Source organism: Ricinus communis, chromosome 10 (assembly GCF_019578655.1).
Source record: "Ricinus communis isolate WT05 ecotype wild-type chromosome 10, ASM1957865v1, whole genome shotgun sequence".
Taxonomy (NCBI): Eukaryota; Viridiplantae; Streptophyta; class Magnoliopsida; order Malpighiales; family Euphorbiaceae; genus Ricinus; species Ricinus communis.
The window spans coordinates 12052532-12066807 of NC_063265.1; the positions used below are offsets into that span (position 1 = coordinate 12052532).

The window sequence follows — 14276 nt, forward strand, 5'->3', positions numbered from 1 at the left end:
AAGAATTTCCAATTAGATACACAAAACTGGCACACTTGCTATTCTCAAGTTTCAACGATTTTTATGGTAGTTTCTCCTTTCAAGTTATGCTAATGCCATTTTATACACCCAAACGATGTGATGAATTAATTCCAAATCTAGTGCAGAGGGAAGCCCTAATTCTTATCTGAATCTCTCTTTTTTGTGTGCATTTGTGTAATGGTAGCCGCAATTCCCCACATCTAAGGAATGAAGACATCTTCTGTATGTGAATTAGTGAGCAGCAGCGTTACAGTGGTGAAACAAACTAATGCTTTCAAGTGAACAAAAGAACAATGTACAAAAAGTTGATAATCATTCAGGAAACTTCATTTTTTACTCTTATTTCAACCCAATGTAGAATGATAGAATGTACGTCAGTAGTACCGTTGCCAATTTATTTACGGCCAAGGAAGACAAACTATAGCATGGTGGCTCTCATTATGCTCCAAAAAAGACTTCCTATTTCTACCCTCAGCAGGGAGTTGTACAATTTTACAATTTCTGAACTGTCCTTAAGACCTGGGACTAACTACATGATTGTGAAATCTAGAGGAAGCTGATGACGAAACTGAAGAGAGGTTCTTGACCAGAGGGATTAGTGACTGAACCACATCGGTCATTAAAGGCCGGTAATCTGCTTCTGGTTGAACACACATGGCTGCAATTGCCGCTACCTATTTGCAGTGAAATTAGTTTTTGAGAAAGTTAGTTGGGATGCAGCTAAGTAATATTTCAAACCCAATACAAGAGTTGCTGATAATATAAAACGGAGGCAACCTGAATCAAATCTTTCTTCGAGTAGTTCCCACGCAAAACTGGATCAACCATTTCCACAACCTTTTCTCTGTTAGTTAACCTTGGAAGAGCCTGTAGAAAGGATTATGACCAATAAATTTCATTCGTGTGTTCACACTCATATTGGAATAATAGGAACTGAAGGTTTAACCTTGATAAGATGACAAAGTTCTTAAAGTCATTTTCTAAGTTAGTTCATTTTTAAGAGAGGAAGTGATGCACTAAGTTTACTAACCCAGGAAACAAGTACATGTTCACCAGGGGGCCGCTTGGTATCCACAGGTATCCGGCCAGTTAACAGCTGTAAAAGAACTACGCCATAGCTGTATACATCTGATTTTGTCGTAAGCTTACCAGTTGAAGCATACCTAATTTCATGACAAGAAACTCAGTTTCATATCAGTTAATAATTACTGCAAGAAACTTTTGTAAACTGCTATTCTAATGTCAGTTGCAAACTATAAAGAAACTGCTATATTTGCTAAGATTTCCCAAAGTCAGGCATTGAAATGGAGATGATCTCCTTTGCAATTATCAAATGGCGTTTCAGCTTGATTTTTAGCTTCCCGTATGAAAATGACATGCTGCCTAATAACAACCTTACGATGCCCATGTGCAATATTTTGTGGAAATTGACATTTCATTGCTGTTTTGATATGTTCATTAAATAGAAATCCATGACAGGCAAAGGAGCACTCACTCTGGAGCAAGATAACCACTGGTCCCAACCACACGTGTCAATGTCTGACCGTTGATCTTGTCCGAACCCATCTTGGCAAATCCAAAATCGGAAACCTTGGCACGGAAATTTTGGTCAAGCAAAATGTTGCTGCACTTGAAATCACGGTGGATAACTGCTGGTATTGTGTTTTCATGAAGGAACTCCAGTGCCCTAGCACAATCAAGGGCTATGCGCAGTCGGGTCCCCCAATCCAACGGCTGATATTGCTTGTGATGAAGATGATATTGAAGGGTACCATTAGGCATGAATTCAAATATCAGGAGTCTATGGTGCTGGTCAGCACAATAGCCAAGGAGTTCCACCAAGTAAGGTGAGTGCAACCTGCTTAGCAGGTCCACCTGAAAAATATGGAGAAATAAAATGAGATTATGACTGATCTATCTCCATGTGCAGAAAATTGAATAGCATTCAATAAATAACAGTAAGTTAATCTTGATAAATAGACCATTCAAAAATTCAAACTGCACTCTCATTTTTGAGTAACTAATTGTTGACTTTAAGCCCCTTTTAAGATCCTTAAACTAAGGTTACTAGGTTAGCTAAAATCTGCAATTTGTATTAGAAAACAAAGTAGAGGTAATAAAACCAAAAAATACAAACCAAAAGGAGAAGGCTAATGGAAACAAAAGATAATAAATGAAGTCACTTGCCTCTATCCTAAAGGCACGTTCACCTTGCTTTCCTTCTCTTCGAAACATCTTAATGGCAGCCAAAGTACCATCTGCGAGGACACTTTTATACACAACTCCATAACCTCCATTTCCTATCACATTTGCTTCACTGAATCTGTCTGTAGCTACTTCAAGCTCCTTGTATGTGAAAACTTGGACTCCTTTGTGTTTTCTTGGAGGTTTTTGACTCATATTGCTTCCATATAGACACCCTTCTTTCACATCTGCCACATATTGCAAGACAAGGATTGGCTTTCACTTTTGAAATTGAAATAGAACAAAAGAAACTGAATAGTTACAGGATTTCTCCTTCAATTCTTAATTTTACTAAAATCAAAGAAGTCATGTAAAACATGTATAATTGATTGTTCAAAATGAACATTGTTTTCATTTCCACTATTGGCAAGAAATGAAAACAGAAGCAGAAAAGACATAGAAAATATTTCTTTAATTTCTTTTTAAGTGTTGGATGTAACAAACATATAAAATGTGAAAAAGGGTAATAATTACCTGGGCTAGAAGTAAAGCTTACAGTGGTATCAGCAACAAACCAACAAGTTTTGTTGTTAATGCTGCTATTGTCTTTGGAACTGCTTACATTTTTAGCAGATTTGAGTCTTTTAAGCATCACTATAAGCATAAAGATAGCAAGAATTACAATGGCACAGATGGCAGAGATGATAATGATGAGAATGGAAGTTGAGGAAAGTGTGCTGCTATGGTGGTGGCTATGAGTATGATGAGAATGGGAATAATTGTGTTTAAGGATGTGGTTGCCAAGTGGCCTTGCAGGTGCTGCAGCAGAATTGGTGCTAGTTTCCATGAGCACAAACAGCAAGAACAAAGAAGAAAAGAGAATGACTAGAAGAGACAGAAAAAGCAAGACAGAGAGATAGAGAGAGTGAGGAATTGGAAAGATAGGTATAAGAGTTTGTATAGTTGTAGGGTGGAATTTCCTTTCCTAGGAGGTCTGTAATTCTACAACTCTCTCTCTCTTGAATAATGAAGGTATTGCTGTGTACTTCCTTCGTCCCTTCTTTTGTATTTTGTAAGGAGTAGTCTCTGTCTTTGTATCAGAAAAGTTTGCAACTATTTTCACACATCTTCCTCTCATCCATATCATTAGGTGATAATTACCTTCTATTTTCTAGTATTCAAGATCCTTGATTGCCAGCTTAATTCTTCATGCTGGCATTTATAATCTGAGCACTTTGTAGAAAATGACTTCTTATGATCCTATCCTGGTTGGAATAGTTATTGTCTAGGTAGCCAGATTGACCATAAAGTTCTTTAGGGGTATTTTCTGTTAATAAAATATCACGTCTTATGATCACCTCCACTTAATTGCAATATGCCTGATTTTCATTATCTAAAATCATACGTACACCCAAGATTAGCAACCATTATTGCAATGTAACAAGATCATTTTCCATAACTTTTTTTATCTTTATGGATACATTGAAATAAAATAAAATTCTCTCTTCCTTCTACCGTTCTTTAACCATTGAGAATGACACAGCAAGAGACATGACCTCTACCCCTTACCCCTAGAAGCAAAATATCACTATCTTCCTGGGCTGGGATTTTGTCTCTTCTCTTTCATTTTGTCCCTTCCCCACAAGAGAGTGTGGGAGAGAGATACGAAGGTGGAAAATTTTGCCTATCTGCAAGTCACAAGGGTCATGCCAGCATCACAATTTGATATAAGTAGCTGCTGCCTGAGTACAGAGAAAAATTCAACTCAAGTAGGGACCAAGAGAAAATTAATGACAAAAGATATTGTTACGTTCATATGTTTAAAGCCCTCTATCCTATCGCCATTATCTAGTATCATGTGATGCTTGCCTACCCGAGTGATCGAGTTACTGCCATTCTATATCAAGGATTTTCTTCAATTCATAAAATCAAACCATTTTATCAACTGGTCCATATATATATATATATATATATATATATATACATGTATAGAAGGTTGGTTTCAGTACATTCAATATGCAAAACACATGAATTTACGATGGTAGACTTGCTAATCTCAAATATTCTAATTTCCATTCATCAGAGATATCTCCGAGTTCCAACAATATGTTACATGAGAAACTACTCGTGTGCTAATATCAACCGAAAATGTACTGAGACAACATGCCCCATAATGTCTTCCGCCTCTTCATGAATGGCAATGCAGTAGCACGCTTAAGTTGCAAGATTTTACAGATTCATCAATCATCTGGGAAACCTAGAAATCTATTTATAAGCTTGACAACAGGGGTTGCATCTCCTGCAGAGTAAGGAAGAAGAGACTCCAAATCCATATCTGCAATTATATGATGAAGTGTTTGAGGACGAGCACAATATAAATACTTCCTCTCTGCTAGTTCTTCTGCAAGTTCACTTTGGTGATTGTCCATCAAATCTTCATTCACCACGACAATTAATGGTTTCTGAAGGCGCAGAGTCTCAAATATACTCCCTGAGCCTGCATGAACAATCAGAGCCAGTTCAAGCCCTACCCTGGTATCCAAACAAATGGAGTGAAATTGATAACTCCAAACTCTTGAAAGATTGAACAACTGAAGAAATTATATTGTGATGCGATGCCAAATATAAGATTCAACTAGTAACGGGCCAATTGATGCTCAACCACCAATTTGAAGTATTTCTTAGAATATGTGTCCATCACATTGAAGATTTACCATCTAGTTCGAATTTCTAGCATATATGTCCTCATATAAAATTACTTGTTGCCAACTTAGCAATAAAACACATTTTCCTGCAAGCATGACAAATTGTTCTGACAGTCAGAAATGATCCTTTACCTTGGGTGGGGAAATTTGATCAAGAAGGATGGAGCTGCAGACCTAGTCTAACCCCATATCCCTTTTATCTTTTTAGTTAATATTACTCCATTGCCCAAAAAATGGATAAAGGAGCAGGGGAATAGCCCTCCAAACAACTAGCCACTGTACTGGAGATAACTTTTCACACAACCTCCAAACTATCTAATATAGCAGATTAAAAACCAAATGCATGAAAATTACAGCAGCATTAAAACCAGACAGGACAATAACATCCATTAATATCAAGTGTAAAAGATATCACAACAGCTTACCAGCATGACTGATGACAAGAGATGCTGATCTTAGATGGTCGGCAATACTTGATGAAAATGTGAAGTAATCAACAGCGAGAGAACCATCTTCTCCTTCCGTCTGCACAGAAAAGAAAAGAAGAGAAAATCCATAAGAAACAGGATAGGAATTTGAATTTAGAGACTCATGGGTCTAAAGAAGAAAGCAGTCTTCCAAGAAAAAAGGCATGCCTTTGTTTAATCAAAAGTACCATTGAAGACTTGAAGAGCAACTCTATTTCCATGAAAATCAAGTTTCTTCATGCAAAAATATTGTAAAGAAAATATGTGAACCTGAACCTTAGCTAAACACAAGATTAATAGGAAAAGAATGTCAACTATAAGCTTTTCATTTTTCATCTCCAAACTTCTAAGCAAAACACATAATTCAACAACAATTAATGACCTTTTGGCATGTGCCCTAAGTTTATCCAACTAGAGCACCATGTAAATTCATTTTATTGGCAGGGTTGCATCCTGTAACATAGGAAAGAATCCTTGACAGTGTTCAGAATCCTTGATCTTCACATAAAGACCGTTCAAGGTGAGATAATTATCCTCACCTAGACTATCATGCAGTGTTAAATTACAGAAAAAGCATTAAACTTGGTCAACCATGCCCACCACTTCAATGACACTGATTATAGAAGCCAGCAAAAAGATCATAGCAATCCTTAACAGATGCCCCCGATGATACATTGTCCCTGTTCTTTAGCTTTCTAAATTTTAAAGTAATTTCAATCCAGAAAGACCTCAACCACAAATTGCAGCTACAATCCCAAGACAGACTTCAACCATTTTCAATTCAAATCACATAATAAGAAAGAAAAGGATTTAGACTTTATGCTTAACGTCAGAAATTTCGAGCAACAGTACATGAAACAAAGGAGAAGTAACATCGCAACAATGCCCGACAATTAGAATAAAACAACAGCCTCGCATTTCAAATAACATAATAAGATAAAAGATTTCAAATATATGCTTAACCTTAAAAACCCATAGATTGTGAAATTAGAGCCAAAGCAACAATCGCCAACAATTAGATTAAAACAACAATGCTAATATTCAAATAACATAATAAGCGAAATAACTTTAAATTTATGCTTAACCTTAAAAATCCAACTTAAAATTTATGCTCAAAACCCAATAAAAGTTCATGAAATTAAAGCAGAAGCAACAATACCCAACAATTGGATTAAGCAAAAAGAAACTCATGTTTCAAATAAGATGACAAGATAAAAAGGCTTTAAACTTATGCTTAACCTTACAAACTCATGAAACTAAAGCAGAAACAACAATACCCAAGAACTAATTAAAACAAAAAGTTCACATTTGGATTAGAAACTTAAAACCCATGATTAGAAAGAAAACCCAAAATTAAGAGCCAAAGTAAGAGACCTTGGTAGGAGTGTAAGATCCACGACCCATTTGAATAAGAAGATGGGTATATCCTTTTCTAAACAATTGCTGCTTAACTTGCTCTGTATCCACTGCTCTTACAAGAGCATCGAACAACGTTGTTCCTACTGTTACAAAAACCATTCTTTTCTTCTTGTTTTGATCCAAAGTATCTTCCATTACTTCTGTTTTCTTTTATTTTCTTTTCTTCTGATGCTTGTGAAGGCCCTGTTCCATCAACACTTGCACGTGGAGGGAGAGCAACTCATCTAGCAGTAGAGAGAAGCAATGAAATCAAGATAGCATTTACTCAACAATCACAATCATTTATAGCCAAACTTATGCAATAAGATTTAGTGTTATTGTAGGGGTCAAATAGGGCATCAATAAGGGCTATCTAAGCATTAAATGCATTAAAAAAGAAAGAGATTAAATTATTTTTAGGGGTTATCTCATCAGTAAATGAACTGAGCAGAGACAATATTATATTATTTTTAATCTGTAACCTTTTAATAAGTTATGTAAGTATAGACTAAAAGGTCAATTTGCTCCCTGAACTTAGAGCCAATGGGCAATCAGCCCAGAAATTAACTTTCTAGCCTAAAAGGTCAGCAACTTGGCAAAAATGGCCAATTTACTCCTGAATGAGGCTTGAAAGTAGGACGTGTCACATAAATTCCATATTAAGCAAGTAAATATAATTTAAATATAAAAAAATATTTGTAACAACAAATGCAAATAAATATCCTCTTCTCTCTTCCTTCGCCTCTCCTCTCCTCTCTTCCTTCATTTTTTGATCCTCTCCAACCTTTTCGTCTTTGATTCTCTATGGTGCTGTTCTGTTTCGACTTCTTCTCTTCTCTTTCATCTTGGTTTTGCCTGCTGGAAAAGTGCTTTCATTCATCGGAGCATTGCTATTCACGAGCTTAGAGAAAAAAGAAAGATGGGTAACAAGCTACCAAGCTTCGGTCAAAAAGAAAAGCTAACAAAGGTGGATTTTTCTAATAAAAAGTGGTGATTTTGACTTTGTTTTTGGGTAGTCAAGAAACTTGTGTACAGATCTGTAAAGGAGGCAGAGAAAGAGAAGTGTAGTTTTGATATTGATAATTGTCAGCTTTGATCATAAAACAGATTTGTACAAGTTACTATTATCAAGCCCATAATCAAAATTCTTCAATTTAGATTTCTTAAACATCTCTTCTGTTTATTCTATCACAATCTTAGGCCCAAAATAATCCCATGCACCCAAAATTAAACAAACAATAAAGCACAAAAGTCTTCATAAAAAAATGAAAATATTTGCGCAAACTATAACCCTTGAAAACTTAAATAATCAACTCTTATGATTAGCAGTAAGACTGTAAGGCTGACTCAAGCTTGTACCTTAAAAATTTGAGCTGAGCATGAATTTGAGATTCTATGAATTCTAATTTTGTTTGTAATTCTTTGAAAGCTAAGCTTATGTAAACAATACCAGGATTGAATATACTTTAATGCCTATGATCACACATTCTAAAATTGTGTAGTGAATAGCTAGACACTAAACCATCAAAACAACCAAAAATAATAACATCAAAAAACAAAAACAACAGCGAACAAAAATCTACAGTAAACAACATTAATGAATCAAAGGAAACTCGTTAAAATTACTGAATCAACAGTGAAAAAGAAACACATAAACTAAAACATCCAATTGGACTTGAGAATTTACCTAATCAAAGATCGTAGTAAAATGAACAATAAATTAATAGTGACTAAGCTAATTTTACTAGGTTTGATCTAGAGAGAGAGAAATCGGGATATGATTTGATCGGAAATTGGATTAAAAGAAACCCTAGATCCAATCAAACGTAAAGACGCAGAAGCAATGAAGATTCTGAAAGAAAGAGAGACCACTCACTTAAGCAGAGAATGGGAGTGATTGATTCATCCGAATTATAGTTATATCCGACCCAAATTTCTCACGTCAAAAATTACTTCTACACCTCTGCTCCAGGGCGGTGGTTACTTGGTTAATTCGAACCCGATACTTTTTCTTTTGTGAATATCTTTTATCCAAAAAAAAGCCACTATTAAACCTCGTACAAGTTTTCCTGCGCTGTAAAATATTCAGTAACACATGCCTTAACTCGAAATGGGTATTCAACAGCATTGTCACTGCAGTACTAAATTTGAGCTTAAATAAAATTTTTACTTGTTTATAAATTACCATACACAAATTTTTATTTGATATATTTCGCTATTTTGACATATAAATCTTTTTAATATATAATATTTTATATATATATATTTTTTATTTTATATACTTATTTTTTATACATAAAATTTATATTAATTTATTTTTTGAATGAAATACAATGATCCTCTTTAAGTATTTAAATTTTATTATTTAATAACTATTTAAAGAGAAATAAAAGAGATTTTCTAATATCTTATTGAATAAAAATATTATAAAATATAAAATATATAAGACAGCAACTAAATGAATAAATTGTCGTGAAATAACTACAGCTGAATAACTTTTCAAAAAGAAAATATAAAATTATAGCTGCATAATAAATTGTTCCATATGCAAAACAAAATTTATCAAAATACAAATCAAATAGAAGTGAAATTGATGTGGGGTGTAAACCAAGTAACATGAGCAGGGTAATGGTTATGGTAGTCCAGAGCAGGATAGTTACGTCTAATTTTGCCATCCACGAAACGAAATATTCCGCTTTCCCGAGCTACGAAGGGATCAAAATCGCTATAATTCTCATAATCGATATCATCCAATAAGTGAATGCAGTTTCCTTTGACTCCATTGAAATCTTTAACTGAAAGGGATACTGATGATCCTTTTCCACCAACAAATAACACTTGGTCATCATCCAATCTACCATTACTGTTATCCATCTTATACACCTCAAATCTCCTTCGTTTAAAGTTTCGAATGACACCAATGCCATCTTCATACTCATCCTCTATCCTAATCTCCACAGTTTCATCCACTACACAAATTCTCAACAACTCGCCACGCGATTCCACCAGAAAAGAGTCTGCCATACCACTGCTGTTAATGGATTCCATCGCATGCGCACCCTTGAGGTCATACTCTGTCTGAACATCCTCGGCGTGACCCAAGTCGATTGGACCATGAAACATTAGTTTAATCGGTACACTACATTTTGATACTCCCGAGTTGAAATCTGGAACAATATCCACCTTGTCCTTGTATCGAACATCTAGTGCGTACAGGACATAAAGTGTTCCTTTGTAAAATGACATGTGCATGAACATATGATTTGTATCCTCTGGTCCAAGAAGTTGAAAAAGAATCGTCCATTTGGCATCTTCCGGTTTGCAACTTGCCAACACCTCGCCTGTATTTAAGATGGCTACAATGGTACATTGCTGCGACGCATCCTCCGAAACACATATGTCAAGTTTATAAATGAAGCTTGAAAAATCATATGGATGCTCGAGTGATTCGAGATAGTTGTAGTAGGATGGGATTGTGGTGATGGATGGAAGCCCGAGAATGTGTTTAGAAATTGGATTTAGAAGAAAAACCTGTGGCTCCTTTTTTCCGCCCTTAGCAATAAAAAGCCAACCTTTACTAGAACCGAAGCACCACCCTCCTTCAAGAGATTTGGGGAGCTCGAGATTGTGTATTTTACCCTGGACCGTGTCAAAGAAGGTTATCTGTTTGCAAGTCGAACGATCATCAGACCATGGGAATAACCGGGTGCGATTAGTTTTAGACTTAGTAGGAGAGAGCATCAGCCATGGAAATTGAGGAGGAAGCGGAACGTGCCTTTGCGTAGCTAAGAATCTCCATGACTTGCAAACTGAGCAAATTCTTAGCCGATCAGTTACATCTAAGCGTTGAATAATCAGCTTCATCAAATCATCAGGAAGTTGAAGCCAATCGACTGGCGGGTCATCGTTGCAATCGTAATAGACATCGCCATCACAGAGATAAGCATCATCGGAGAGTTTATTTCTTGAGAGATTAGGGCATCGTGAAATATTAGCACCCATGACAACGACGTGCTTGCATATTTGCAGGTCCACCTGTTATTTATGGAGGGAGACTCTATTTGTCTTTCAGTCTCACGATAAGAAAATAAGATGTTATCGCTATTCGCTATCGGTAAAAGAATCCTTAATTTAGTAGAATTAGGAAATCTTATTTTTAAACAACAATGCAATTCACCGATTTGAATTCCTTAACTTTATGCAATTACTTACCTAAATCATGAGCATCTCTTATTTATTTTTTTTTTAATCAATTTAATCTCTCTTTCACTGCATTCTGCATTTCGATACTCATCAAGCAATAGAAGATGCTTTCAGTCCCGTGTGTGTTGAGCTTATTATTGTAACTGTTCTCCATAATGGAGATGGAATTTGCTGTGCAGGGAGTGGTGGAGCTCTTGTGAGGAAAGATTTCGTGTTTCAGCCTCTTAACTGAAGACTCGCAGCGAGTTTTGTGTAACCGTCTCCGTGATTACCTAGATCCCATTGCAATTCTTATGATAGTGCTCTGTTTGGTAAACTCTAATAAAAGAAAATGTGGTTTTGCAGGTCGTCCAAAGAGATCGCTCGTATTTGTAAATCCATTTGGAGGGAAGACATCTGCATCAAAGATATTTCTAGATGTTGTCAAACCTTTACTTGAAGATGCTGATGTTCAAATTACACTGCAAGGTTCAATTGAAATTTTTGGATTTTAATTTGTATATGCTAAAGGGTGTTTGTTTATGCTAAAATGTTTTATTTCAGAAACTAAGCATCAGCTTCATGCAAAGGAGGTCACTAGCACTCTGGATTTTCTTCCAACTTCTAACTTCTAAAATTTTCTCTACTTTTGTACTGGTTTGGTAGGTCATAACCGCTCAGTATCCTGCAAGGAGAAACAAGATTTTTCAGTGTCTTGACGCTTTCATGGGGTAAAAATAATACTAGTCCTGTGTAACTGAGTTTGTTTAAGTAGGGCTAGGTTTTGGTTGATCTTTTGGATTTTCAATTTCTATGCTATTAGTTTCTTGCACTTGGATTTGATGTTGGTTTCCACGAAGAACGTCTCTAGCTGTAACCCTGCAGTGAGCTTTACTCATGAACATATTTTGATTGCTATTTTAATGCTATTTCAGGTCTAGTAGCAGATATCGACATTGATTCTGAAAAGTAACGGTGGATGGGGAGTGCTCGTATTGACTATTATATACGCTCTATCTCTTCTTATCCTTTTCTCCCCTCCTAAAATTTGATTAATTCAGCTGTTCATTTTGATGGATGTGGTCCTGTTTCTCATTGGATTTTATTAGAAACTGACTTTCTCTTTTTCCATTTCCTCTTCCTCATAGGCTGTTCAATGAATGTTCCACTTTAGGCATTATAATGGGGTGCATTTCTTTTGTGCCTGCACCTGTCTTTGAATCTTATGGGGTGCCAACCAGTTATAATGCTGAATCTACTAGCAAACAAGAGCAGCCTCTTAAGATTCAACATGGTTATCAGGGACCTGATGTTAACTTAGTCAATCTGGATTGGAGGATAATTAGTGGACCATTTGTTTCAATATGGCTTCATAATGTACCTTGGGGTGGGGAGGATGTCATGTCATGGCTGCACCTGATATGCAAAGGTTAGTATATCTTGCATTTGCCTCGGAATATCTTATAATCTCGTTCTTTCCCTACCCCACTTTCAATCTTTTGCTAGAGTAGTAGTTGTATGGCAAATGAACCCTTTGATGCTGTCGCTTCTTTTGGATTTTGAAAACTTCATTCAATTAGAGAAGATGTTGCTACTTGTCTTCTTTAGAACCCTCTCCACGTAGAATTTAAGATGCATATTTACTTGAAGCTCTCTTGTTGAGTCCCTGCTCTTTGCCTGCAAAATAACATTTGAACAATTCTGTTGCATTTTAATTTCTAGTTCTGAGATGGTTATTTGGACCTGATACTCGTCTATACATTCTCAAGTCACCGTATGTTATATACCTTAGGTTGTTCACTAATGTGCACAAGTGACTGGGCTTATCTTTGTGTAGTTTCTGCAGTTTTTCTTGCTAATCTCATTTGCATGAGTTTCTTTCTTTGGATTATGATGAGAATGTATAGATGTTTGTAAGAAGCTGATGATTTATTCTTAGATGCTGTAGGAGAGGGAAATCCTTGTATACCAATATAGTAATCTATTTTTGGATGTCCTCTTATGCAAACATTTAATGGTAAAGACATGCCTTTCTGTTAAAGAATCCTATCCACTAGTATTTTATTTTTCAACAAACCGCAGGTGAAAGCATCCATATTGGAGCCTGGTCCACGCTCTGATGATCCAACCAAGGGAGGGATCATTGACGTAGATGGTGAGGTTCTTGCCAAAGGAAATGGATCATACAAATGCAACCAGAAGAGTTTATGGTCTATGACAAGCTTCGAATGATGGTCGATCAAAGTTTAGCTACTCTCTTTTCTCCGGTATAAACATTTTAAAGGCCTTTTCCATGGATCTGACATCATATTTTCATTGGATTTTACCATATATATCAGAGTTTCATTGTTCATCGTATTATGTATATAACCATACAAAGGAAATAATTAATAATAACATTGCATGTGTATAATAGATTTTATTAAAAAATCACTTCGTATGCGGTTTTTTCTTTAATATCTTAAGAAATTATGGTAGACAATAGATTTTGAATAATTTATAGATTTTGTTTTATGGAGATATTTACACTTCATCTGTTTATTTATATTCTACCATTAATAATAATAATTAATAATCGAACATCATAAGTCGAGTAGAAATAGCGTACAAAGAAAATATATATATGGCTTTGGTAACATGCATGTCAGATATTCGAATATTCATTAATTATTGTTTGTTTCTTGATAAAGAGGAAAAATACAGAGATGAGTAAAGAGGTAATCTTCATGTACAATTGATTGATCAACCAGTCTCTAACTGACTCCATATCCAAGCTAACACAAATAGAAACCAATATTACAACTAACAAAATTACAAGAAGCGTATTTTTGAATCGTTTCTTTTCTTGCATTATTTTCATCGATTAACAACTACATCATTCCATGCTACTACTCGAGCTGTTATCCCATTCTTTTTTAAAGTTTTTTTGTTATTAAGAACTGTCAATCTTTCTAACAACTGAAGAACTTTCTGCGGAAAAATTAAGTAAAAGTTATAACTAAGATCATCTCAACACAAACAAATAAATTTCTCGGAAAAAGGGACATGATAGATTCTCCATTAGGTACTGAGATGCTACTTGGATCATCTTGTAGACTTCTGTTAGTGCAATAACCTAAGAGACCAACCGACCAGGGATGATGAGGCTTTCAGACATGGACATATGAGACGTACCTTTTGATTCATATGTTTTCACAAAAAGAAAAGAAAATTACTCAAGTTTTGTGATTTCTTTTATCACCGCAACCATGCCATATTTATTCAATTTTGCAGTCCGATGCTCATCAAACAGTAAAATGGAGGGCTTTTTACTTAAATG

General features: G+C 35.5%; 2 protein-coding genes and 1 pseudogene across 9 annotated transcripts; 1 reads left to right on the forward strand and 2 right to left on the reverse strand.

Moving 5' to 3' along the window:
* Positions 1-333: 333 nt before the first annotated feature.
* On the reverse strand, positions 334-3461 carry LOC8285529 (probable serine/threonine-protein kinase PBL7). The gene is made up of 6 exons (XM_015715111.3): positions 2740-3461; positions 2209-2453; positions 1517-1896; positions 1052-1184; positions 799-888; positions 334-695 (listed from the first exon to the last, which is right to left on the reverse strand). Exons 1-6 carry the CDS (start codon positions 3050-3052, stop codon positions 534-536), a joined length of 1323 nt encoding a protein of 440 aa, XP_015570597.2. The 5' UTR covers positions 3053-3461; the 3' UTR covers positions 334-533.
* Positions 3462-4256: 795 nt separating this feature from the next.
* LOC8285530 (UDP-N-acetylglucosamine transferase subunit ALG13 homolog) lies at positions 4257-8816 on the reverse strand. 8 transcript variants are annotated; one of them, XM_048380113.1, is made up of 5 exons: positions 8652-8809; positions 7560-7630; positions 6752-7020; positions 5336-5435; positions 4257-4702 (listed from the first exon to the last, which is right to left on the reverse strand). In XM_048380113.1, exons 3-5 carry the CDS (start codon positions 6929-6931, stop codon positions 4446-4448), a joined length of 537 nt encoding a protein of 178 aa, XP_048236070.1. In that variant the 5' UTR covers positions 6932-7020; positions 7560-7630; positions 8652-8809; the 3' UTR covers positions 4257-4445. The 8 variants fall into 8 exon arrangements, with proteins under 8 accessions (XP_048236070.1, XP_048236071.1, XP_025011944.1 ...); XM_048380114.1 differs by having other exon boundaries at positions 7560-7633; XM_025156176.2 differs by lacking the exon at positions 7560-7630 and having other exon boundaries at positions 8652-8816.
* A 2266-nt stretch (positions 8817-11082) lies between these two features.
* LOC8285532 lies at positions 11083-13409 on the forward strand (annotated as a pseudogene).
* Positions 13410-14276: the final 867 nt, after the last annotated feature.

What these genes read in the sequence shown, in the direction of transcription:
- LOC8285529 (XM_015715111.3), bottom strand. Translation starts at nt 3,052, where the DNA reads ATGGAAACTAGCACCAATTCTGCTGCAGCACCTGCAAGGCCACTTGGC. An exon ending in AGTGGTTATCTTGCTCCAGA is followed by an intron (nt 1,185 to 1,516) that starts GTGAGTGCTCCT and finishes TCATGAAATTAG; the next exon opens with GTATGCTTCAACTGGTAAGC. An exon ending in CGAAGAAAGATTTGATTCAG is followed by an intron (nt 696 to 798) that starts GTTGCCTCCGTT and finishes CACTGCAAATAG; the next exon opens with GTAGCGGCAATTGCAGCCAT.
- LOC8285530 (XM_025156176.2), bottom strand. Translation starts at nt 6,931, where the DNA reads ATGGAAGATACTTTGGATCAAAACAAGAAGAAAAGAATGGTTTTTGTA. An exon ending in GATCTTACACTCCTACCAAG is followed by an intron (nt 5,436 to 6,751) that starts GTCTCTTACTTT and finishes TTTTCTGTGCAG; the next exon opens with ACGGAAGGAGAAGATGGTTC. An exon ending in TCTTGTCATCAGTCATGCTG is followed by an intron (nt 4,703 to 5,335) that starts GTAAGCTGTTGT and finishes TTGTTCATGCAG; the next exon opens with GCTCAGGGAGTATATTTGAG.